The following is a 27,054-nucleotide window of genomic DNA, read 5'->3' on the forward strand; positions in this document are numbered from 1 at the left end:
AAAATAGAATAAAAAACTAATCACATAAAAACAAAAAAAAACAAAAAAAATATGTAATCAAATATTAAATATTTTGCAAAAAGCTATAAGTTTTCATGTTCATGCTAGCATAGATAATCTGTAATAGATGAATGCATATAATCTTCTGAAAAATTGTTATACTACCTAAAATAGCTAGAAAGTTATTGAAATCTTATTTATTAAATGGTAAACAGGATCTCTAATGTAATTATTACTATACATACTTATTTCATTCAAAAATACATAGATCTTAATATATATGTAAATACATAATAAAATATATATAATAAATGTTTTTAGTTCTTTCAATAATTTTATTATTATTTATATATGTATATTCATTTAGTATTACTTACTACAGTATTATTTCAATCTCAAACGTATGTTTCAAATAATATATACAGGGTATATCCTGTAAGTTTAACCGCCAATTTTCAAATATTTCTGATACTCAAGTATTTCTGAGCGGCATTTCCTACAATTTCTGGAAGGAATGTTTTGCACAAAAGTTAGATAATTTTCGATCAACTACATGTTTGTAAATTACAAATTTTTTTCCGATAAAAAGTTGAGATCGTCATGATTGATTATGATTCTGAGATCATTTTGAGATGATCTTGAACTCAGAAATTTAAGTTTAACAAGTTTAAATTAACAGTATTAGTTCATTGTAACGTGTAATGATGTAGTACAAGACAATATTATTATAATCGTTGGATAAGTTTAAAAACTTATTCTTTTGGCAGTATTAGTCTTATATCTAATATATGTTTTAATAGAAATGGGATAATTTTCCATATCGTATTTGTAAATCGGATTTGTAAATCTGAAGGTCATCTAAAAGTCATAGTATTGTAGGACGTTGAATTCATCTTGACGCTACTCTGTGGAGTCCAAAATGCCATTTAAAAACTCAAGGTCGCCTTGACTTTTTATTTAAAAAATAATTTTTTGGATATTTTTAATACTCAAACGTGTATTAGACCGAAAATTAAATAATTTTTATCAATAATATTAACAATTTTTGTTAATCGTCGGAAATATGTGAAAATGATTCGTCCAAAGACATACAAAATATATCTCTTAGTTGAATAGCATGTACTTGAACATAAGACGTAAATATTTACAAAAAAAAATAGATGAAAGAAAAGGAAAACTGCCGAAACCCGGGGGGGTCGAACCGGGGACATCTAGATCTTCAGTCTAACGCTCTCCCAACTGAACTATTTCGGTTTGTAATAAAGGCGGTTTCATTTAATTTCAAAATTATATATATTCAAATTAATCAACTTTTTAACATTTATAAAATATAAATAATATATTTTTTATGTGACAAATGTAACATCAGCATATCGTTAATACAAATGTGTCTTATTTCAGTATAAAGTACATTTTAACTATTGTTTTGAAGTTGATTCACTTTTTGTTGCACGTTTGAAAACAACATAACCTATATAAATAAATTAATTATTTGTAAAAATATATTAAATTAATTGTTTGTCGTATAAATTCCTCTTAGTATCTTATAACACATTCGACGTTAATACTAATTTTATTCCGTTTCCAGAAAAATTTGTACGCAATGTTATGACTACATTCATTATAGTTACATTCATTAATAGACTGAAAGAATCACTGAACTATACTTATATCTGTTGAATGTTAGTAATAGAGGAGTAAGTCTTCTACACAGCGTAGAAGATCGGAGCATAAACTAAGGTAAACTCACATAATTTTCTTACAAATTAAAAATTTCCCGTTTCGTAAATTAATTAATTAATTTTACAAAAACTAACAAACGAATCGATTTGAAATTTGGTATCCTATTTTGATATGACTGATACCATAAAACCTCAATATTGTATGACAATTTTAACTAACGTCATAAACGATTTAAGAAAAAAGTCTTTGCACCATTTACTAATGTATAGCATAAAAATTGAGCTTATCGTTACGTAACGAGTCTCATTTTATAGATAATTTTATTATCTACAATTGTTACGTCGCGCGAGACGATCCGTGCGACGTCCCTTTCGGTCTGGCCGCCGAGGCCTACCCCTCGTTACACTGACCTGCAAGAAACCCAAGGAACCAGCATAAACCGAATCTTTTCAGCTTAACTTCGATTCATACAAATATTTTCAGTTTATGGATGGTCATTTGAACAGTCATTAGGTTTATTTCACACTCTTGCTAATTACGGGGAAAGCAGGTGTGCCCTGCTAAACAGCTGATTTTTCCCAAGACCAAGGACACCCATGAGTCATATCTGCAGGAGCCTCTCTCCGCGGATTTGTTTATTAACTTCGGCTATAACCAATGGGCATCGCGGATCGTTACCCTCATTATTCTACCGAAAAGTGTGAACAACGAATCCGCGTCCTTAGTTCAGCAAGGGTACACCCACACCGAGCTTTCCTCCTAAATAGTACGTGATGGGTCAGTCTCTGTTCTTATACTCCGCAGACAGTCAAGTACACTACTCTTCAACAACGCGGAAGAGTCAAGTCATTACGCTCATTCGGTCAAACATTGCTCTACGACGCCACGTAGAGTCAAATCACGTTTATTCTACACATCGGAGAATCAAGTCAGTGCTACAACACTCATCGGGTAATCAAGTCTACTATTCTAACACGGTACCGACAGTCAACGCGCTAACAACATCAACTCTCGGGTTAAACAGTGTAAGGTCCGACGAAATCCAATCTTATCTGTATACGTTCCACGTGTTGTAAACGGCAATAAATTCCTTATATTAGATGACTGTAGACGACAGTTATTTTACCACAACCACTCCTATTATCCTAACAGAAATCAGGGGATCGCCTTGCTCGCTGTGTCGATTCCTATATCCTAACGGGAATTTACGACTCCCGTTGACGCGCCTAACCGAGACACGTATCCCCGCGAATGCACGAATTAACAACAATCTTCTATTGACACTTTTTCACGTATGATAAATAATTTTTAAGATGCAGAGGAAATGTAGGAAACAATCCCGTTTTTTTTATTTAATCGATATGACGTTTATAAAGTTATAAAGTTGCTTGTCTTATAGATTAGATTATACAGATTATATAGTAATATGATCTAATCTGAATCGTTCCGAGTCATATGATACAAAAACGTTTCTATTAGGAATTTGTTTCTAATACAATCAGATTATATTCGATTATATTATACAATCAGAATACATACCAGTTTATTTCAAACAGAATATTCGTAGGAGGGTCGTTCCTCTCGTTTTGTATCGAGTCAGAGACCAGCTGAGCATCTTAGGAGCAAATGCAATTCAAATTGTATAATTGAGAAATATTACAAACCGTTGTAAAACGTATATTACTTACAGATTATCCAAAGTGAAAAGGTGTAAATTTGGCTGTATGTTATAGTTTCGGTTCGCGATAAGGATCCCGATATTCTTCTTATTGATTCTTAGGAAACACGCACGTGTGACGATAACTCGACTTGATGATGCTGCACGACGCATGTAGAATGATAAGGAATAAGGACGTCTTTCAGCTTCTTTTCATTTCTGGCTAGTATCACGCGCGACACCGAATAAAGATCAGCTATATTCTTTTTAATAGAACCATCCATTTCTTAACACGTTAATCAATCTGTTAATCAATCCGCATTTCTCATAAAAGGATAGTAAACTTTTATGTCGAGAAACCATTAGTACTGAACGAAAAACCTTTGGAAAAGCTGAATAATATAAATAAAATAATTAAATTTTAGGTTTTTGTCATTTTTATCACTATAATATTAATTATTTATATTGACGGTATTATAAATTATAATAGTATATACTATAATAGTATATAATATTATAATTTATAACTACATAATATTATATAGTGCTTTAAGTTAATAGTGTTATATATTAAGACGTCCTTAGTGAGGAGTGCTCACACTTTTAGCAGCAAAATGACGTTCGGTCCCGCGCGATTCTTCTGACGATGGATATAATAGCACGTACATGTACCGTATACTTTGTAGTTGCAGGCGACTGACTTGCCGAGGTAAGTCGCAACTTTAGAGTCGCGCGCGATCCTTAATCGCGGTAGTACGAATAAAAATTGTGCCATATTCGGCAATGGATTTTATAATCGCGTGGCTAGTCGCAAATGGAAAGCACGCTTCAGACGGCAACGTTGGAAGACCAGAAAAATAAAGCTCTTCTGTCTCACAAAAGAAAGATACGTACATATGTGTTTCCTTATTCTTTCAAATTTTGGCGCTGCTGCGCCAATTTACGGCTATTAAAATATGGAGAGGACTTGGAGAGGTATTATAAGGAACTTCACTTTTCTAATATTCACGTAATTGCTCTACACGTGTGATACTCGCCAGAGATCTAGGGCATAAGATTTTCACACTGCGCTTCTCTCTTTTCTCTCAACGGAGTCCTAGGCCATCGTACAACGCTCGCATACATACTATGAAGGGGATACATACTTGTGTGTGGTTGTGCTATACGTTACCTCCCTCTCGCACGTACAATACAAATGTACCATATGCCGCTCTTAATTTGAAAAACCTGACTATGAAGTGGGAAAGGTGATAAATGATGAAATGTTGTCAACACTGGTAACGAGTCAACAGTTCAGTACTTTCCTCGGAATTTTGAGGGAGTAAAAATTACCTAGAGAAAATAATAACAAATTTGTTAAGTTTATTAATATATTCACATAATAGACCGTAGGCGATACATTTTATGTCCCATGAGACATGCGACAATGCCGCGAGACCAAGCATCGATTTTCAAATTTTATAGTTGGTCATAGATACACAACTGTCTTGTAACTATACTATTATTATCAGTACCAGAAATGCGTTCGGTTGCCGTCGATCGTTTGGTAGCCGACATATTATCTTTGAAGAGAACGCTTTGCATATAGTAAGTATCTATACTAATAAATTGCATGTATGGCTTTAACATTATTATTTTGTATAGTGCTTCTCCCTATAATATATATTAATATATAATATAAAATTTAAAATTTATTTCTGGTGACTTAAAGGACATAAGTATAACTTGTATGGCTTGTGTATGGCTGTGCATTACGTTATTTGCAAATTAATTTAAGTTTTTGGAATTATCGTAATATCAAATGATTATTCTTAGGAAGAAAATTACTCTGTACATGCACATATCTTAAGTTGCTAAAAGTTAAATTACAAAGTTAAATTACATGTAATGGATTAATAGTGTAGGATAATTAAAAAGAGTGTCATTTTTTATAAATTACGAAAAAGTTACTTATATCTGAACTAAGAAATGTCATAAATATCATAAAACGGAAGCAGAAGAAATAACATTGAAAGAGAGAATGAGAAAGAGTAATATTTTAAACATAAAGGTTAGGTGTTAAATTCTACTCAAATCAAATAAAATATTTAATTAAATATAAAAAAAAGTTAAAGTATTTACTTAGTCATGTTTATTCCAAATTGTTTGTTTCGGTATAATTTTTGCAAAATATTAAAGAATATATACTTGCGTAAATAAGAATATTACTTTCAAAGTCGAAACAATCATATAAACATTGATGTAGGAGCATTATAAATTCATAATTTTATTTTGTATACCTTGTTTGATAGAGAAATGAACATCTTTTTGCCCATTAGCAGTTGGTAGATAATGGTATTATATCATGAGACGTAATTTGATATGCCAGTTCTGTTAGATGGGAACACTATCTGCTTCGCATGTATATACAAGTTTCCGGTGAACCAAAATAAGAAGAGAAACCTTTGTTTGAGTTAATGAATTAAAAACTATTTGAAAGTGATCTGTGGAACAGTATAATTCAGAGAGATGAGGACGGAAGTTACAGAGTCACAACCTTTCAAAAACTTAAAAGAATTATTCGATAACGTGGGTAACTTGAAACCATGGCCAGAAATTGGAGAACTACGAGATTCAACTGATTATGTGTACAGTGGTTTAGAAATAAGCGCAGGAAGAACGCGGTTAGAAAAATTGGATAGAGAAGTACATCCGAAAACGTTGCTCTGTCATGATATGAAAGGTGGCTACCTAGAAGACAGGTAATAGAAATCACTATATTTATTAATTCATATATTATACATAATATACCCGTGATTTTTCAGATTTATATATGGATCAGAATCTTATGGTTCTTACCTATTTTATCACTGGAGTGTTATTGACACTTTTGTGTATTTTAGTCATCATTTCATAACTGTGCCCCCTTTTGGATGGATTAATGCAGCACATAATCATGGTGTAAAAGTTCTTGGTACTGTAATTACGGAAAGAGAAGGTATCTGGGATGTTATACTTGAATCTCAGGAAGAAGTAAGAAGATTTGCAGATGCACTAATACTTGTTGCAAAATTTTATAAGTTTGATGGCTGGTTATTAAATATTGAAAATACCATTAAAAATGAGCAAGTTAATAATTTAATTTATTTTGTAAAATATCTAACAGAAAATATTCATGAAGCAATTAGAAATTCTGAAATTATATGGTACGATAGCGTAACCAATGAAGGAAAATTAAATTGGCAAAATGAGCTTAACAGTAAAAACATGTAAGCTTATTACACTCTTATACTTTTACAATTGTTTCTGTTTGTAAATTTTATTTAATGTTCTGAATACAATGTTTCAGAGATTTCTTTTTAAACTGCGATGCCATTTACTTGAATTATAACTGGATGAAATCAAAATTGAAAAACAGTTTGGCACTTGCAAAAAATCACAGCAGAGATATTTATGATATTTATGTAGGACTTGATATTTGGGGAAGAGGTTGTCCTGGCGGTGGTGGATTTAATTCATCATATGTAATTACAATATTACTTATTTTATTGTAGCATATAATATAATATCGTTTAATATTTCATTAAACCATTATAATCTACAGGCTTTACAAAAAATACGACACGAAGGACTTTCTGTTGCACTTTTTGGTCCAGGTTGGACTCACGAATTTTTCGGATCTAAGACATTCCAAGAAGTAGAAGATCTATTTTGGGCACAGTTGTTTCCTTATTTATATGTTCATGTACCTATCTACGAAGAAGAAGTATTCAAAACATCATTTTGCCGTGGCAGTGGTAGCATGTATTATCGCTGTGGTCAGGTATGTCAAATTTTGACAAACACATTATTTTTAACAAACTGAATTTATCATAAAAGATATAACTTAGAAAACACGAAGTTGGCACCCTGCTGAGGGTAGCCACCCACATGCTATATTTATTTTTATTTTATTTTTTTTATTACCAATGAGATATAACACTTTACCAAATGTCCTTCATGACAAATTGTAAAAACCAAAATAAACCATATAAAAAAAAAAAAAAAAAAAAAAAAAACTGAATTTATCACATGAATATATTATAACTGAGATGCACATAGTTTATGCAGGCACTATATGAAAGGGATGGAAAAAGATTTAAACACAAACCATTTTACAATTTATCCCTGCAAGATCCACAAATTTCAGTACCTATACCGCACATGAAATTTACATCATCGCCTCAACTTCCAGAACCGAAAAGTGAAAACGATCGAAATGAGTGTTCAGAAGAACCGATACATTATGTTTATGAAACGAGAAAGAATGTTGTTCGAGTATTAAAAAATGTTGTAAATATTGAAAATAAAATGCCAATGCTATATGTAAATAGCTTCGAATTTTGCAGCGAGTTCTCTTTCAGAGGTGGTGGTTGCATAGAATTAACTACAAATGATCTTACAACTAGGTCATATCACAGGTGAACGAGTTATATATTTTGTAATTAAATTTATGATACCTCGCACAATTGTATTTTATATATTAATTATGTGTTTAAATTCATTTACAGACTATTTCTCGTTCACATCGAATTTCAACAAGACATTGTAGCAATCATTGCTTATAAAAAAATGGAGTCGTCCATAGCAAATGGAAGTCAACCCGAACCAATACTAGTTCTCGGCAATAATACAGGCTTAAAATCCATCGTTCATTATAAATCAAGGAATTTGGTTGCCAACTGGAAAAGATGGTAAGTCTACAAAATATAAATTGAAATATTTGTAACATAAGAAACAAAAAATAATTAAACCTAAAAAACATTTTATTAGAAGAATAAAATTTTATTCTTCTAATAAAATAATTGTAGGGATATGTAATGTCATTACATTACATTAATACATTAAATATTTATATAGTATGAGTTATGATTATACTCTAAATAAATGTACCTCACACAGATATATTTTTCTTGTTTAGAAAGCAGATATATATGCGTCTGGTTAACATTATGATTAGCTGCCTGTAAGCAATCTTCATTTGGACTAGACATTGTTATTAGGCAATAGAGAAGATATCTACCAGTACAAATATGATTATCACAGAATTTAACAAGTAGCCGTGATAATTAGATATTCGAGATACTATCAACAATGATCTTAGGTTCAATAACGAATCCGCGGTTAACGGGATAACGAATATACTTTCTTCCAAAGTCTAAGTCGGACTGTTTGCTAAAAACGTGAAATATCCACTGATCGTAAGGACGTTGTTTTACTCGCTGATGAGATCGCACGAGAATGTTCCTCTCCATCACAGTGATGCTACAGAGAAAAACTATGATGGGGTGTGTCTCAGGTCACGAGATGATCGGATTCGTCGAGGACAACCCTCGTTCAGAAAGTGAGGGAAATGGACGTTGCCGTTAATTGGTTAATTTCTATGTATTTACTTAAAATTCTATATAAGAGTTGGTCGCAAATAATCTGTTAATTAAAACAGAAATTTCTATGTTGGTGGTTAGAGAAAGATGCTAGCCGCCATTGAAAGAAAGTTGCTAGCGGGAAACGTCGTTCGTGAGGAAAGCAGATCTGCCGTATCTTCCGGACTTTTAGGATAAAGACTGTTTGTCAATTTGAAGGACCTTAGTCAATTAAATCCTAAAATTTATAGCGGGTCCTCAGGCTAGCTAAACATATACTGTGAATGATGCATCGACATCTGGCAATCATGTTGCGGGAATAATTGGGTCTGTGTGTGGCGAGCCACGGGGCAAAGACGGTTGGAATGTTTACTGTTGGATGTCGGTACAACTGTTTCTTTTTAAGGAGATCTATGCAATTCTATACCTTTGTTAGGTAAAACGTTCATCCCGTAACCGCGGCTACGTTCGGCGACTAGTGGTCGCCTCGAGCCCAAGCTCATTATCGCAAATCTCGGACGATTATAATCGGTTTAATTCACAAAGATTTATAAGGACTAAAGATTTATAAAGATCAGTTTAATTTATAAAGATTTCTGATGACTACAGATTTATGATGATCGGTTTAATTTATAAAGATAGTGTTGGGAAATTTTCCAAAGAATTCCAAGGGGAAGGCCCGGTGTCCTTTCATCTTCTACATATATATGCAATTGGTTACATGCTACAAACGGACTAATTACAATTAGCAATAGTTATTACCATTAATAGCTATTATTCAATATAAGGAACGTGTTGAAATTACATGATTCTCAGGAGCATATAACTTTAAGACTATTTTTCATTGTGCTATGCTCTTGGGATCTGCCATTTTAAAGTACGATAAACTAGGGCTCGAGTTTAAGTACTTAGAACTACGACATAAGACACAAAATACAGTTTTTAACTTCTAAGTTAAGAAAACGAAATTTTCGAATGAAAGTATATTGCATTACGTGAAATTTTGAAATATTTACAAGACTTTTCGTTTGCATATTTTAAGAACTTATATAACAGTAAAAGAAAAGCATCTATTTCAATGTCGAAAATTAAGCAAATGAAATCAGAGGAAATAGTTGATAAATTATGATCTTATGTTTAACTGTTAGTTTCAGTTTCTTTCTATAAAAGGCTTCATGTGGTGCTTTTAACAAAGATAGTTGTGGTATTATCTTAAATTTCAAATCGTAAATGGAGATATATTAAACCTTTAGTTTGAAAATTAATTTGAAGTTTTTACAAGGTGTCTTTAAGTTCATAATCTTTTTTAACTGTTGCATAAATGCAAAAAAATATTCTATTTAAAGGACAATTTAAATTGAAAAAAATTCACACAGGAGAATATTAACAATAGTTTTACTATTAATTCTATGTAAAAAGAGGAAGTAAACAATATTCAAATTATTGATTTATGTAAACTTATTTTTATTCGTTTTCTGAAATTACATAAACTTTTCTAAATTCTATAAAATAAAAATCTTTTTCAATGGAAGAACATTTTAACAAAAAGAGTCTCTTAGATTTACAGAATATACAGAAAAATGTTGTATGTCTCTGATTTTCCCAACAAAATCATACAATGCATAGAAATGCCAATATAGTCTGATGTGTGATCTCGAAATTCTATAAGCGTCGAAGAAGTCACGTTCGTATTAATGTTCGTAATACTATATTCTTTCTATTTAACATGAAATTTTCCTTTTTGTTGTCAGTGTTTACCGAACGAACATGAGGACTGTGAACGAAATTGGTATATCTTTTGCGAGGAGTAGCGTCTGCTATCTGGGAAAGATCGTCCTCAAACAAAAGCATCGACACCTGGACGGTAAGTCTGCTTCTCGTACTTTATACTGTCGCTCGCATTTCGCGTTCCCTCGATAAATGTACGTAGCAGGTGGATTGCGTCACAGTAAAAGTGTATTACCAGAGGACGAGGGTTTCGACCGTGTAAAAACCGTTCTCCGACTATCAGACCTGGCTACAATCATCTTTTAATCTTTGAGAACCACTCTAGTGAAAGGAATACTAACGTTTCACCATAGGATGTCTATCCAACATATCTTATCGCTCAATATTTCATGGGTCGGCTTCGTGATTATAGGATAAGCCCATTTCTCATTGGTCGACCCTACATTATTATGGGATTAGATCGAGATGGCGAAGTTAATCTTTGTTAGTTTTCCTTCTCTCGCTTTTTCTTTTTTTGCTTATTTATGCACAGACGCACGAAAACATTTGAACAGTCATGCACATATTTTTTGATATTACATATTATGCGTGTTGTACGAAACATTTTGAAATTCCGTTAAAACTGTTATGAGATTCGACTATTATTTTTATATTGGTGAAGTTTGAAGCGAATCTGAAAAAATATATAAAAATTACAAGATACCTAGTACAAGTATACATATATTTTGTACAGATCACAAGAATACTTAAGCAAGAAATTATTTATTACTAGATTCTGGATTTTTATGCAAATTGATATTTTTGGGAATGTAATTAAGAAAAGTAGAATTTATATAGAAAATTGTGTAATTATTTAGAACGCTGCTGTTTTGGATTTCCATAATTTTTTCATATGTTGTAGAAATCAACATTTTTAACAACTTTTTACTGCCGGACTCTTGTAGTTTTCAAGATATTTTCTTTTTTTTTTCTTTTTTTTTTTTTTTTTTTATTTTATTTTATTTTGGTTTTTACAATTTGCCCTGAAGGACATTTGGTAAAGTCTTATATCTCATTGGTGATAAAATGGCCTGATAAAATGATACCTAATTCTAACCTATACATATAAACTATAAACAAAAGTTGAGAATTAGGTTTTGGTTAGCTGTTATTTTATTGGATTAGACTTCACAGCGGTCGACAATCAGCATACGTTGTCTCGGGCGCATAATCGTGCAACAGGTACAATTCACTGTAATATCGACAGATTTTTGCAAATGTCTCGGATATTAAGACCGAGCAGCGGTTATACGTGCAGGAAAAAGTTGTTTAGAATCACGAGCCCGACAATATATTAAAAAAGCATAAAAATTCAAGGCGGCGGCAGCTTTCTAAATAATTACCATGAATTGTTTTAAGTATCAAGTATCATGTATATGCCAATAATAGGTAGGTAACTTGTTTAATTTTTCTTACGACTTTGTTTTATTAAATTCCTTTAAGGTTTCCTTATGGTTGATTATATTATTTAGGTCAGGAAGCAACACTTCGATAAAGCTCTGTATTCGTAATAAATTAAATTCGAGATCTGCTGAAATGGAGGAAGAATTTAAAGCGTGCGCTACTTGAAATATCAGCGAACAAACAATTTTAGAACCGGATAATTCTTTTTGTAAATTTTTAATTCATTAATTGTAGACGTTTTTGGTTAAGAAATGACCTAGTTATCAACAGGTTAACAATTTTCTATCTGCCTTGGCCAGTATGAAATTATTCGAAATTTGATTTTTAATCGTATCCATCGGCACACTCGGTGCGTGAAAAAAGCAATCGCGTGAAACTTAGCCGGGCAATCGATGCGTTCCAATGATTTGTTGCAGCATGGTCCAATACCGTCTAAACCGTAACCGACAATAATCAACAGTTTCACTGACCACGATGATAAAGTTAACGCCAGCAATTTTCGGGCGTGCACCAGACACTAATAGCTGTCATCCATTACGAGCTCTGATGTTCTCGAAGTGAACAGCCACGGGCCGGTTACTCGTTTGTTTTAACAGTCACATCGCGAACGAGCAACGCAAATTACGTTCTGCTTGCCGTGTGTCACAATAACAACTATTTGTAATCGAAGAATGCGACCGGCTCATTGATATTCCTGCGGTTATCGAGTCGAATTTTTCTGCGGTTCTACCTGCTGTTACAGTTTGCATTATAATATTTCTTTCTTTCTTTCTTTCTTTTTCTTTCTTTTTCTTTCCTTTTCTTTCTTTATTTCTTTCCTTTTCTTTCTTTCTTTTTTTCCTTTTCTTTTTCTTTTTCTCTCTTTCCTTTGTTCACCATGTATGTTTTGCTTGTCAGTTACGTCAAGTACTACTTACACACAGTGGCTCATGAAAGTTTTCCGACATTTACCATAGAACATTTTTATAGATATGTACGTTGTACATGTTATGACACTGCTGACGTTTATGCAAATGTGCTTTTTTATAGAATGCAAATAGGAGAACGAAATTAATAAATAAATAATAAATAAAATGAAATATATAAAGATAGAAGTTTGTTAGAATGATTAGCAGACTATAAAAATGTATTGTTTTATTTCACGTTCTTTGTATGATGCATGTTTTGCATATGTATAAGGCCATATGCAAACGTATCTATCACGTATTTATGTGACGTATTTATCTCGTCGAACGTTGTTACGACCGTTTGCGGAGTGACGCGGTCGCGGGGAAAACGCGTCAGCGAGAGGGGTAAATTCTCGCTACGATTCGTGTAATCGACACCGCGAAGTAGTGGTTCCTCGTGTTTCGATTAGGATAACCGGAGCGGTTTAATGAATTTATCACTGTGTTAATAGGTTAAAATATCGTCTATATTCAACGATTAGTCATACACTAATATGAGCGTCACAAGAGATAAAAGTCTCTGGAACTCGCGGCCAGGTGGCAACCATACACTCGTCGATACATTGTATTGATATACGACGCCGGCGGACCGCTAGCGACGGTTAGAAACACGACATTGAAGGGGCGCCGTGACAATGTGCGAACATCTGGTTGCCAGTCTGCCCGCGGTAGATGATCCGGTCGATGAGGGTGTCATTCGACGTAACAACCGTTATGCGTAATTTAAAAAATCTAATGATTCCACAAGAAGATAATAAATATGGCTTTGATTATTAATTTGTCATTTATCTATATATTTTAGTAACATTCGTGAATTGTTGATGTAAATCGACAAAATGGTCCACATGTTGCGACTCACATATATTCTATTTGCTATACGTAACATTTTGAAGTTTCGCCAATATTGTAATAAAACACAAATATCGTGACTACGCTGCTCAAATTTGTAACGAGTCTGAAAATCTATATAGAGGTTACAAAAATTATTATATTATTATAATATAATAATATAATATAAGTTATTGCGTCTATGCTGTGCTGGTTTTGTCGTTGACTTTGATCGTGTTGAAGTGATCGTCACTTCTGAGAAAACTCAACATCTGGTCTTCGGTTTTTTCAACCGCCTAAGGTCTTCGAAGGCGCATAGACAAAAGAATGCGTTTAGGAAAGGCCATAAGCGGTACACGTCCGATGTTGGTTGAGGCAGTTGCCTTTAGTCTAAGGGTAACGCTGCTAGAGAGAGGATCTGGATAGGCTCACATTGTAACACATATTTTGTAATTTACTAGTCACAATATATACACTTTCAATACCTTGCAGTTTGCTCACGCAGTTATTTAAATCCATCCACTGAATAATCTTAACAGGTTATGGGCCCAGGGCTGTAAATTGTAAGGTAGCAACGCGAAGTGAATAAAGTGTTAAAGAGTTGTGCTTAGTAAAGTAAGTGATAGTGCTAAAATGGAATCAGCAATTGCGAAGATCGAGATGTTACGTGGCGAAGAAAATTGGCTCCAGTGGCGTTTTATTATGCGTACACTTTTGGAGGAAGATGACGACCTGATCAACGTGTGTGAAGGGAATCTGTGTCATCCAGGTAACAGTACAGAAAAGGAAATCGCCCGTGAAAGATTTTTGAAGGCAGATCGGTTAGCGAGGAAATTAATTGTGACCTCGGTAGGAAGAAAACCGTTGGATCTTCTTTTATGCTGCACAACAGCACATGAAATGTGGAAAAAATTAAACGCAGTATATGATATGAAGTCGAATGAGAATCTAAATATGGTCCAGAAGCAGTTCTTCAATTTTAAATGGGAGGAATCTGAAAATGTGTCCCACAACTTGTCGAAGTTGGAACTAATAGCAGCGAAGATGAAAGCCCTTGGAAGTGAAATTGCCGAGAAAATGCTGATAACACGCATTTTATCGGCGTTACCGAGTAAATTTGATCACTTTCACAGTGCATGGGATTCAATGGAAGAAGAAAAGATGACCCTAGACAGGCTTAGTACCAGACTGATGACAGAAGAAAGCAGATGGAAGAAAGACGACCAGGAAACATCGGTGGCGCTGGTAACAAAAAGTAATAATTGTAAAAGGGAACAGCAGAAGCGATCAAATAAAATTGAATACGAGAAACAAGGACGAAGCTGTTTCAACTGTGGAAAAGTTGGACATCTAAAAAGAGATTGTTTTAGATGCTATATATGTAAAAGGAAAGGCCACATCAGCAAAAATTGCTTCAAGAATAAAGGAAACAACAGTAGAGACAACCAGGAACCCAGAAATCAAAATCGTGATGACAACGGAATTAGCCTATTAGGAAGCACCTCAACGATGCATGCGGCAAACCACGATGTTTGGATAATCGACTCAGGAGCTACGGATCACATGACAGGACGAAAAGAATGGTTCAGCGTTTTCGAAAAATTCGATAACACGGTGAAGATAGAGATCGGCGATGGTACATTCATGGAAGCATGCGGCAGAGGAAAAATCAAAGTAGAGACTTTTGTAGATGGCAAAGGGGTAGCATGTACAATGAACGATGTATTATATGTACCAGGTATGAAAAGAAATCTGTTTTCCATTAGATCTGTCGCAAGGAGGGGTATAGACTTCTGTATTTTAAAGGATGGGGAAAATTGTATATTTCTACAAAACAAGAAGGTAATAGCAAGAGGTTCGGTTATCGGAAATTTATATAAGGTCGATATGCGAGTTATCGTACCGTCAGTTTGCAATCTTAGCAATAGAGCGGAATCAAACGCGGATACGTTGCAATTCAATAGTAAGATCAAAGAAATTCATAGTGATGGAGGGAAAGAATTTTTAAGAAGTCAGGGAATTAGGCACACGGTTAACGTCCCATACACTCCTGAACAGAATGGCGTTGCAGAAAGAGAAAATAGAACAATAGTAGAGGCAGGCCGGTCAATGCTACATTCGAAACCAATTCTACCGTTGTTTTTATGGGCCGAAGCCATGAACACAGCAGTGCATGTCATAAATAAGACAGGGCCAACAGGACAAGATAATAAAACACCATATGAACTATGGTACGGGAAATCCCCAGATGTAGAAAAGTTTAGAGTTTTCGGTACTGAATGTTTTGCACACATACCTGCGGAAAAGAGAAGTAAACTTGACAAAAAGGCTAACAAAGGATATTTGGTAGGCTATTTAGATGACGGACGAGGGTATCGAATATACGTGCCGACCGTAAGAAATGTAATATTAAGCCGTGACGTAATATTTAAGCCCGAACTAGAAACAGCAAAATACGTTAGTATAAATTTACCGAAAATTGTCGAGCGCGAAGATGTGTGTACGCAGAACGATAGAGCATGTACGTATGAAAGCGCAGTGAGTGAACATGAAAAACAACCTCATGTAACCAACGAGAATGTGAGACAATTGAGAGATAGAGATAAAATAAAACGAACCGATTTTTATGGTAGTCCAGTAACGTACGTAGCGGAAAAAGTACCGGTGGATTTTAACGAAGCGATGAGATCCGAAAAGAAAGAATTATGGAAAGCGGCTATGAATGATGAAATGAAATCGCACCATGAAAATAAGACGTGGATCCTTGTAGAAAAACCAAAAGATCAAAAGATACTTAGCAATAGGTGGGTTTTAACGATAAAGCAAAATCCGGACAATTCGGAACGATATAAAGCGCGACTTGTGATTAAAGGGTGTTCACAGAAAGAAGGCATAGACTATAAGGAAACCTATAGTCCTGTTGCTCGGTTTGACACAATTAGATTAATGCTTAGTATTGCTGCCAAAAATAATTTACACCTTGGACAGTTTGACATTAAAACCGCATTTTTATATGGAAGTCTGAAAGAAGACATTTATATGAAACAACCTAAAGGTTTTGATGATGGTACAAATCGCGTTTGTAAATTGCTAAAAAGCCTATATGGCTTAAAGCAGTCTCCAAGATGTTGGACGGAACGTTTCACAAAATTTATTTCAGATTTAAAATTTTATCAGAGTAACGCAGATCCTTGCTTTTATATTTATAGAGAAGATGACAAATTAATGTTGATGACCATATACGTAGACGATGGACTGGTAGTAGCCTCAGACGAATCTCTAATCGATAAATTTTTTAACAATTTAAATAAAGAATTCAAAATTACGAGTTCGAAAGAAGTAAAGAGTTTTCTTGGACTTGAAATTAATAGACTAGAAGATGGTTCAATATTTATTCATCAGAGTAGGTATATCGAAAGCATATTAGAGAAATTTAATATGAATGAGGCAAACAGTGTTTCTACACCTATTGAGACTAATTGGAATGAAAGTAACATAGGCAATAATGATTGTAACGCACCATACAGAGAAGCTGTAGGAAACTTAATGTTTCTACAAACCGTAAGTAGGCCAGACATTAGCTTTGCAATAAATATAGCGTCGAGACATTTAGAAAATCCAAATAAACATCAGTGGAAATTAGTCAAACGAATTTTACGCTACATAAAAGGGACCGCGGACATGGGACTCTTATATACAAAAGCAGGTAGTCTCGAAACCTTCAGCGATGCTGACTATGCAGGCGACAAAGACACAAGAAAGTCGACATCAGGCGTTGTATGTAAGTATGCGAATGCGGCCATTACATGGCAATGTAAGCGACAACAATGTATAGCTTTATCTACGACAGAAGCTGAGTATGTCAGTGCAGCCTCAGGAGCGAAAGAAATTATGTGGCTGAAGAAAATATTTCTTGAATGTAAAATAGATATCCCCAAGTATACGCTATATGTAGACAATACTAGTGCCGCGAAATTAATTAAGAATCCGGAATTCCATCAAAGAAGTAAGCATATTGATGTAAGATATCATTTCTTGCGAGATTTATACAATAGAGGCGAAATTGATGTAACGTACGTAACAAGCGAAGAACAACTGGCAGATATATGTACAAAGGCGTTGCCAAAACCAAGATTTGACTATTTGAGACAGAAATTAGGTTTGAACAATAAAAGAGATATTAAGAGGTAATTTTTGTAAAGATGTAGAGTTTTTAGGGAGGGTATCGAAGTGGTTATTATATTAAAAAAAAAAAAAAAAAAAAAGGGAAAAACTCTACATGATCTGTTAAGTCCTCTTGTAGTATTTTTTTAGTAATAAATTAATGTGAATAATAAAGAGAAAGGTATTGACGAAATTAAGCTTCGAATATTTACAAAAAGATAATTGTATAGACCGATGTAGAGTTTTAGGGAGGGTGTTGAAGTGATCGTCACTTCTGAGAAAACTCAACATCTGGTCTTCGGTTTTTTCAACCGCCTAAGGTCTTCGAAGGCGCATAGACAAAAGAATGCGTTTAGGAAAGGCCATAAGCGGTACACGTCCGATGTTGGTTGAGGCAGTTGCCTTTAGTCTAAGGGTAACGCTGCTAGAGAGAGGATCTGGATAGGCTCACATTGTAACACATATTTTGTAATTTACTAGTCACAATATATACACTTTCAATACCTTGCAGTTTGCTCACGCAGTTATTTAAATCCATCCACTGAATAATCTTAACAGATCGGTTATAGAAGTTTTTGATCAAAGGATGACCCTAGTTAATAGGTTAAAATTCATCAGAGTCTTGATACAGAAAGTCATGCATAGTAAAAGTAAAATTCATTTCGCATGTGAGACAATAAACGGTACCAAAATCGTGTTACATCGCGCGATCGAACCTATTATAAAACGGCGTATGATGACGTACTATAGGAAAATAATGGTTCGTTATCTCGATACTAGATGCTCGTTTGACAGGAACTATAATACTTTTAAGGTCTTTGATACGGTGTTAAATTACGTCAACGATGGCCAGCTCGTCGATTCACGGAATGTATAATCTTCGACAGCGAGGATCGGCTCTGTTATGGTCGGTAAAGCGAAAGAATATCGTCTCTAGTCCTTAAGGTATTGCATAAACGTTCTTTCGCAACTATTCTAAACATCAGTAGCTTGGACGTTTCTTTTGAAGCGTGCCTCCTCGACCGTGTTTGCGGCGGACGATCGATAACTTCCCCCTTCCGTCATCCATACCGCGTTGGCGCATCCTCCAGCTTCTATTCGCGCGTAGGAAGCAACACAGTGAGGGTTGAATTACGGTAGAATTTTACAAGCGAGTGTTGAATTACGGTAGAATTTTACAGGAATTATCAGAGGGTTCGGTACTTCCTGAAAAAATTTCTTTTTTTCTTTTTTTTTTGCGATCACTTATTCGCGTGGTTCGCGATTTCTGTAGTACATTTATCGATAATTATAAAAATATAAGTAAATATTACTAGCATTGATATCGCGAAGTCTTTGTAACAGTTGAGAGCAATATATATATAGTGTATATATTATCTATATATCTATATATAACTTGTTCCTATTATTATACTATTTTCATCTTTTTTTCTACACATCTACTTACGCATCTGGTCGTCATATTGTAAGAATCATATGACATTGCTGAAAAACTGCAACAGTCAGTTTTTATATACTACTTTCAAATCCGGTCAATCATTGACTACAGATACGAAAAATCTGCAATTTGTGCACTAAGATTTGAAATTGGAAAGAATAAACAGGCAGAATGTACGTATATGTCTAACTTATAACCAATGGATCTGTCTATTGTAATACGATAATAGGGAGACTATAACGAAAATAATGTACACATAGAAATGTATTCAGATCCACAAGAATGATGACTCTAAAATTAACAATTTCCATAATAGGATATAATAGGAAATAATGTCATAATCAATAATGTTCAATTTTAAAGACGTAAAAATTGAAGAGACGATATACAAATATTTGAAACATTCAAAGTGTAGTATTTTTTATAGTATTTAGCAGGTGTATACGTATAAAAGGGATAACGTAAAAATATTTATTAATATAATATAATATAATATAGAAAAATAATACACAAATATTAGATACGTATAAATATTATAATACTATGCACATATGGAAAATAGACTTGTGAAAATTTATGAAAATTTATGAAAAATCTTATGAAATTTAGCGGAAAGATAAAAACTAAATTAAAAGTAGCGAGGAGCAAAAATAAATTACATTGGCGGTTTAATATCTGAGGGGATTACGTGTATTTGTTTTGCAGCGGTATTAATTTTCTCTGGTTTTACGGTGGACTAAATTTTCTGATGTATATGCTCTCATATTTGATCGAAAAACACATTCCTCTCTTTCTGCAAATAATTATTCTGGTTTTAAATTTGTTTTTCTGTTTACTCTTCTCGTCGGAAGATTTAATGAAATGTCCTTAGCGGTAACTAATGAAATTTTAAAGCGGGAATATCCGTTAGAAACGTATAAATTTCTCACAACAGCATGGCGTACATTTTGGCCAATTTTATTATACATTTTTCAACAAGGATAAAGGGTTATTTCTCGATAATAAGACACGACATAATTATTTCTATTTCACTTCTATTGGGTCAACGATCAAATAATTTCCTTTGTGCAGCATTTCAATTGCTACGTACTATTTTACACAGTCCTATAATGCGTACATTATCTTCTAGCTATGAATTCTTTAAGCACTGTCGCAAAATATTAAACGACAACAGTTTGTGTGACACGTTATTTGATGATTGTCAAATAAATAGAAATTGTAAATGTCTAAAAATAAATCAATTTATGTCGAAACGAAAAATTAAATATTTCGTTCCAAAGCTTCAATGAAATTTCAGTGAAAAGTAATTTGAATTTCCCTGGAAATATCGACAATTCTTACACTTTGTATTTAAAAATGTTTGACAGAATTTGCGCGTAATACGTACGTGATTGATGGAAAGAGAACAAAAATTGGTTACTTTTTATAAGGATGAACAACATTCTAAACGGCTAGGTTAAATCCTAGTTTGTTAAAAGTCTTTCTGAAAGTTAAATTTCAGTTTGTTGTAGAAATAGGCTGATTTGTTTCATTGCACTTACATCCGTCATATTTATTTATCTATATTCTACGTTTTATCCGTTTTTAATTTGTTAAAAATTCACATATATATGATAAACGATCGTGACATTAAAGTATACTATATAACAAAATCTGTGCATGTTATTATTAATAACATACGTCGTATAAAGTGTAGAACATCAATTAAAATTATAATATTCTGAAATTAAACATGTGTCTAAACCAAATTGTAATGTTTACGTAGGATTTCGCTCCTATGTATTTGGATATGTTAATTGATTTGTCTTGACAATGCACGAATGTTACTAAAACGTATGAATTAATCATCTTTCATAATCCTGTTGTGGAATAATTATTCATTTAAAACTATATCAGTGTCGTACTGATTGAATTGAATACGTGATTGATCTAGGTGTTAAATAACATTAAATATTATTGCCTCGGTTAATCGCAATATTCTATCTATCAATTTATTCAATCCGTTTCCATCATATCTACTGTATATATAGCTTTATCACCGAGTGAGCTAAAAACAATGGATTCTTTCGGTAACAAGACTCTTCCATAATATTTGATAGCTCCGGGCATAACAGGCTGTTATGATATTCAGGGATGACTGTAACAGAGAATAAAGTGGTCCTGGATGTTTATTTGTTCTACTATGTGTTTTAGTAGCATTCGTGTCTTGTTCATACAAATCGACCAAAGTGTGCATTACTCTTAAAAAGTATTAAGACACTTGTTTATTTTTGATGTATATTTTACAAAATTAAGAATAAATTATTATAACTACATTTGTAATTACTTTAGTTTCATATAATAATATATTATGGTCGGATTGAATTAATTTTTCGAAGCTAATACGCAACAATAAAACTGGTGTTTGTAATCGTAAAATATTACAAAACTATTGACGAAGTCTTCAGCTACAAATTTTTTAACTTTTTAATCTTTTGATTATAAATTAAATAAAGAGAAATCTTGCAGATCTCTTTCAGTTGTAATTTGACTTCCGATATTAAAATCAGCGATATTTAAATAGCAAATTGTACACGCTAGATAGGAAAATATAATGTTGCTGTTTTTTAATAGATAATTTATTATTATAGTTTGGTGATTGCATAAAAAGGCACACGTGGCTACAGAAACTATCGGCATACCATTCTATTTATTACAGCATTTACATGCTAATTAATTAGGTCAAAATATACTACATTTCATTATCAATATCATTTTCATATCAGTAGTACTTTAATATGGTTACAAAAATTTGACGAACAAAATCTGACGGAAAACTGCTTCATTGGAGAATAACAGTATGTGCCAATAGTTTTTTTAATTACTATACTAGATTTCTAATTATAATCATATTTACCATTAATTTCTACACTTCAAATAAATCTAAATAATGTTGTCGCAAATCGTTTCAATTGCCTAGATACATTATCAGCTATCAATGATATCGTCACAGATTACCAACGTTTATGAACTATACTTACGAGCAACGGTACACTGCAACGGAACATTACGATGCAATACCTCTAACCGACCTGTAGTTACAATCTCCGTTTCCCTAAGCTTCAACCCTCGACCTCTGATACTTCCGCCTATCGTTCAACCCCCTCAAATAGGCGATCGACAATATGGAATCGAGACGTATAATGGAAACCGATAGTGCCTATGCGATCATTGCTCCCCCTCGAAGGAATATAACAGCCGTGCCATTTCCATAAAATCTTCGGCATTTGATGCTTAAGGAGGAGGAACGTTCATATTAACAAGATGAGATCAAATTTTTTCCTGTTCGACCAAGGCGATCTATTGGTTTTATCATGGACGAGGCAGGGAAAAAGCGAGCGAGGTGGAGAGTCGGCTCGTATGCCTCGACCGCGGAAACATTTTCAACGGGACTAGAGCCCCTCTTTGTTCTCGTATCGTGTTGGAGCTTTTACATTCCATGTAACGTAATACGTTTGCTGCGAATAAACGCAGTCGTCGTGTCGCGAAAGTGAAACGTGCCTGGTCAACAAATCGATCGGTAGATACAATTTGAAATCCGCTCGGCAAGCGAATCAAATCAGCGCAGAAAAATTAGATTGGGTAGTTAACCAGGGGTTGTAACATGAGAGACGGAACGTTGAAGCTTGTAAACTGTTTTTCGTGGGATCACGAGAACGTAGAAACGTAACGAATTGAAAGATCTTCAATCTAGTTTACCAAGTTTCAAATTATTTGTCAAAGTTTGACGTTTACGGATTTTGACGTCTTTACGAAGCCAATATTTGGACAAAAATGTTACCCTCTCGAATTATAGATATTAAATTGAAATCTACTGTAAGAATAAAAATTAATATAAATGCTATTTCATATCGAAAAATTTTATTACACGAGATGGAGCGGTAGTCGCAGTACGACCCGGCAGGGGTGATTCCACGTGAAAAATATGAAAGCAATTTCGTATGGTATTCGTTCGTCTGCGGCTTCGCTTTCAAGAAAATCGACTTTGAAGATTTGACAAATATACATAAATTTGCTTAATTCCGGATAAGGGTAAATAATCGACAGGGATTTAAATTTCATTTGAAAATAAGTAAAAAAATATAGGAAAAACATAGGAAAATTAAAGTATGCTTGACAAATTTTCAAATTTGATTTTCTCAGAAACGAAGCGTCATATGAACAAATTTTATTGTACAGTTTCGACTTATTTTTTCATGTAGAATCAGCCTGTTTCCGATTGTACTACGACTATCCTCTCCATTTTGCATATATATAACAAATAAATTGTTCTTAGATGTATATCAGCTTTGCCAACCATTTGGTCAGAAATAATCCAAAAATGTTTTTATCGCCGATAACGCTAGTGATTATTCTTAGTCAAAAAGAATTTCCATCGTCGATGATAGTTATTGAAAATGAAAAAAATTAAGCAAAGTACATCTGTTATCCCGTTGACAGCGGATTCGTTATCGAACATCCATACTTATTATATAGTTATTGTCACATCCATACTTGTGTTAATAAACGTTACCTCGATTGTGTGACAACTTTAATCTTAATGATAACCCGACATCACAGAAGTGGGATCAGTGCCGATTGTAACGATGCAACAGCTCGTGACCTATTGTGCGCGAGTTGACTCAGCCGCGAGAGCAAAGATCGAGCGGCGGACTTGGAAATTTAACGCTACCACGTTTTAACCCCGGTATCGTGAGCGCCGACCCGGCTGCATGGTGCATAATCGTTATCCTAATGATGAAAGAAAATCCTTTACGAGGCAGCGAGTTATTTTCTGCCTTGAATCGTGCTTTAGAGGGTTCTGCAGCGCATTGGATTACGCAAGTACTGAACGATGAAGAAATTACCTAGCCGGTAATTAATGAACTTTTCATCACGCGTTTTGGTGGCCAAGAGACGGCGACCTCGGCGCTAATGGAGATATACAAGGAAGGACTGTCGAAGAGCGAATCCTCAGGAGCTTACGGTAATCGTCTCCGTTCCCTTCTGAAGACAAGATGGCAAAATTTATTGACGGCCGAAATAATTAATGCCGCCGCTCTTTGCCTCGGTCTACAAGATCGACTCTCCGAACGACTAGCACTCACGAATGACATAGAGACGGAAGATCAATTTCAGAGTGAAATGTGATTTCTCTGCGACGAGGAGAAGTCGACGGCTTCGTCAGAAAGCCCCGGATAAAGTGCCATCACTGTGGCCACTACGGACATCGAATGTCGGGTTGTCGCAAGAGGATAAAATTGGAGCAGGTGAAGAATATACGAAACTCTGATGAAAACCGATCAGCCACATCATCGACGGCATCTTGCTTCAAGTGCCGCTAGAAGGGATATGTCGCGCCTAATTGTCCGTTATTGTGGAGGAAAAACTACGATTGTAATAACGAACGTCGAGTAGACTCCCGCGTAGAGGAAGATCCAATTGGTAGATTAAATCATCTGGGTGAATCGTTCTAATTTAACTTCGTTTCGGGAGCTGAATGCTCACTAATTGAAGAATCCGTAGCCCCAAAATTTTCCGGCAAAAGAATGAGTGATTTAGTAATACTGCGAGGTATAGATAGAAAACACTTGTATTAAATGTACATCACAAATTTTGTTCACAGTATGTATTAATGGTTTTACATGGGAGATCATTTTTCATGTCCTTGCTGATAGTTACTTACTTGGAATATGATATCATGATTGATCGTGAAATTTTAAGACAAGCTTTTAACGTGAATATTACAGAAAATGTCTTGCTCTTTGTAAAACAAAAGTTGTTAATGTCTGTGACAAAACCGCTGAGAAGAAGATCGATGTTTACGAAGTTGATACCGAGGTACTTGATCATTGTTAAAGTCGTTTGATCTTTGTTCTCGAAAAGTTCAAAAGTTCATTCGTTACGGGCTTCCCACGCTCTCGTGTAGATACGAGCCAGCTAGAAATACGGTTTATTGATCCAAACGTTGCCGCGCAAGGAAGAAGCCCTTATAGATTGAGCGAGAAAGAGCGCAGAATAATGCGTGATAGAATAAGCGAATTAATTAGAGTAAAAATTATAAGGCCTAGTAATTCACGGTTATGTAAAGAAAACTCGTAAAGAAAAAGGAGGGCTCGGACAGATTGTGCGTAGATTTTCGGCAACTAAATAAAAATAATGTCGCGGATCGATATCTTCTACCTCTTATTAGCCCGAACATGGCCAGCGGGTTCCATGAAATTCCCATTCATCCTAATTCTACAGAATGTACAGCAGTTTTCACCCCCAACGGGCAATACGAGTACGTAACGACGTCGTTTGGCTGTTCCCTAGGTCTTGGGCGACCTCGCCTACTCGTATCTTGTTGCTTACCTTAAATTGGACAGATAAACATGAAAATATAAGCCAAAAGGTAATTTTCGTCCTGACTGATGAACTGGCGTAAATGATGTTCGACCCTAATTAATTATCCGATAGAATTACATCCTAACGTTAGATCGCGTGGATACGGGGCTATTTTGACCAATAAGGTCGACGGTAAAAACCGGCTAATAGAATAGTATAGTATAGTAAGAAAACTAGTCCCGTGGATTCTACGTATCATTCGTATGAACTAGAGACGTTGGCAGTTGTAAACGCCGTTAAACATTTTCGCCACTATCTACATGGACGGGAATTTCTTGTTGTTATTGATTGTAATTCGTTGAAGGGAACCAGTAATAAAGTGAATGACGGGGTTTACAGGTGGTGGGCTGATTTACAAAATTTTACTTTTGACATAATGTACCGAGAAGGTAAACGAATGGCCCACGTAGATTTCCTTTCGCGGAACCTCGTAGATAGCGACCGTGTACCATAACCAACAAAATCAAAGGAACAAGGAAATATGTACCGAGCAACAGAGAATCCTTGTGGGCTTCGTAAAATCGACCACGAACACCACCAAATTTTCTGTGACTTAGATTGATTTTGAATGACCTTGAATGAGTATAGTCGTTGAATTCATCATTATGTTTAGCGAACTTGAAATGCCCTCGTGCAAAAAATTCAATTACACTAAATTTTCTTCCCCGTGCAATATTTTTGATTTTCTTAACATTTTTTTCTATCATCAATATTTTCAACAGTATCCAACTGTCATCTTATACGCGTATAATAGTGAATATCCAACTTTACGTCCTTGTTCTGCATAAACTTCATCAGTTAACATTTACAAATTTGGGCAAAAACCTGATAATTTATCGCGCAAACTGCGCATATCAGAATAATTATAGAAGTGCTGTTAAATATTGATCGTTAAATATTATATGTATAATAATGTTCGACATATTAGCTTGTATGATGTACTGACGTACTGCTGACGCACTGCGCATATTTTATATGCGTATATATATCATACGTTTTCTGTAAATTTAATATGCACAAACGTCCAGAATTTAATTATTGGCAATAGCAAATGACACGGTTCCAGCGACTAAATTATAATACATAATCATATCATACTGCAAGTTAATAAGTAGAATACATTATTTAACATAAAGATACAATAACATTATCGTAAATTACATCCAACATATTACGAAATAATGATACAAAGATAAAACTACAAGGTATGTATACAGCGGTTATTGATTGATTAATAAGTGATTCTATATTATAAGATTATTATAATAATTAACGAATTATACATGGAAGTATAAAAATAAAATTACGATTTTGAAGTTACCTCTAATTACAGATCACGTGAGAAAATATAAGTGGATTTCTGTTGATACTCTGACTTTT

General features: G+C 34.2%; 1 protein-coding gene across 7 annotated transcripts in view; it reads left to right on the forward strand.

Annotated features, from left to right (window-relative positions):
* The first annotated feature begins 4,809 nt into the window (after window positions 1–4,809).
* LOC132915924 (cytosolic endo-beta-N-acetylglucosaminidase-like) overlaps window positions 4,810–27,054 on the forward strand; it is a 28,073-nt gene continuing 5,828 nt past the window's right edge. Inside the window, exons 1-9 of one of the 7 annotated variants that reach the window (XM_060975693.1) lie at window positions 4,846–4,927; window positions 5,632–6,081; window positions 6,145–6,588; window positions 6,669–6,843; window positions 6,924–7,142; window positions 7,421–7,779; window positions 7,870–8,052; window positions 10,473–10,585; window positions 11,961–13,874. In XM_060975693.1, coding sequence (XP_060831676.1) covers window positions 5,849–6,081; window positions 6,145–6,588; window positions 6,669–6,843; window positions 6,924–7,142; window positions 7,421–7,779; window positions 7,870–8,052; window positions 10,473–10,585; window positions 11,961–11,983 — 1,749 coding nt within the window. In that variant the 5' untranslated portion in view covers window positions 4,846–4,927; window positions 5,632–5,848 and the 3' untranslated portion in view covers window positions 11,984–13,874. Of the gene's footprint in view, window positions 4,928–5,631; window positions 6,082–6,144; window positions 6,589–6,668; window positions 6,844–6,923; window positions 7,143–7,420; window positions 7,780–7,869; window positions 8,053–8,279; window positions 8,439–8,462; window positions 9,703–10,472; window positions 10,586–11,960; window positions 13,875–27,054 lie in introns of those variants that run through there. The other 6 variants (XM_060975691.1, XM_060975689.1, XM_060975692.1 and 3 more) reach the window with 6 other exon arrangements.

Source organism: Bombus pascuorum, unplaced genomic scaffold (assembly GCF_905332965.1).
Source record: "Bombus pascuorum unplaced genomic scaffold, iyBomPasc1.1, whole genome shotgun sequence".
NCBI classification, from domain to species: Eukaryota; Metazoa; Arthropoda; class Insecta; order Hymenoptera; family Apidae; genus Bombus; species Bombus pascuorum.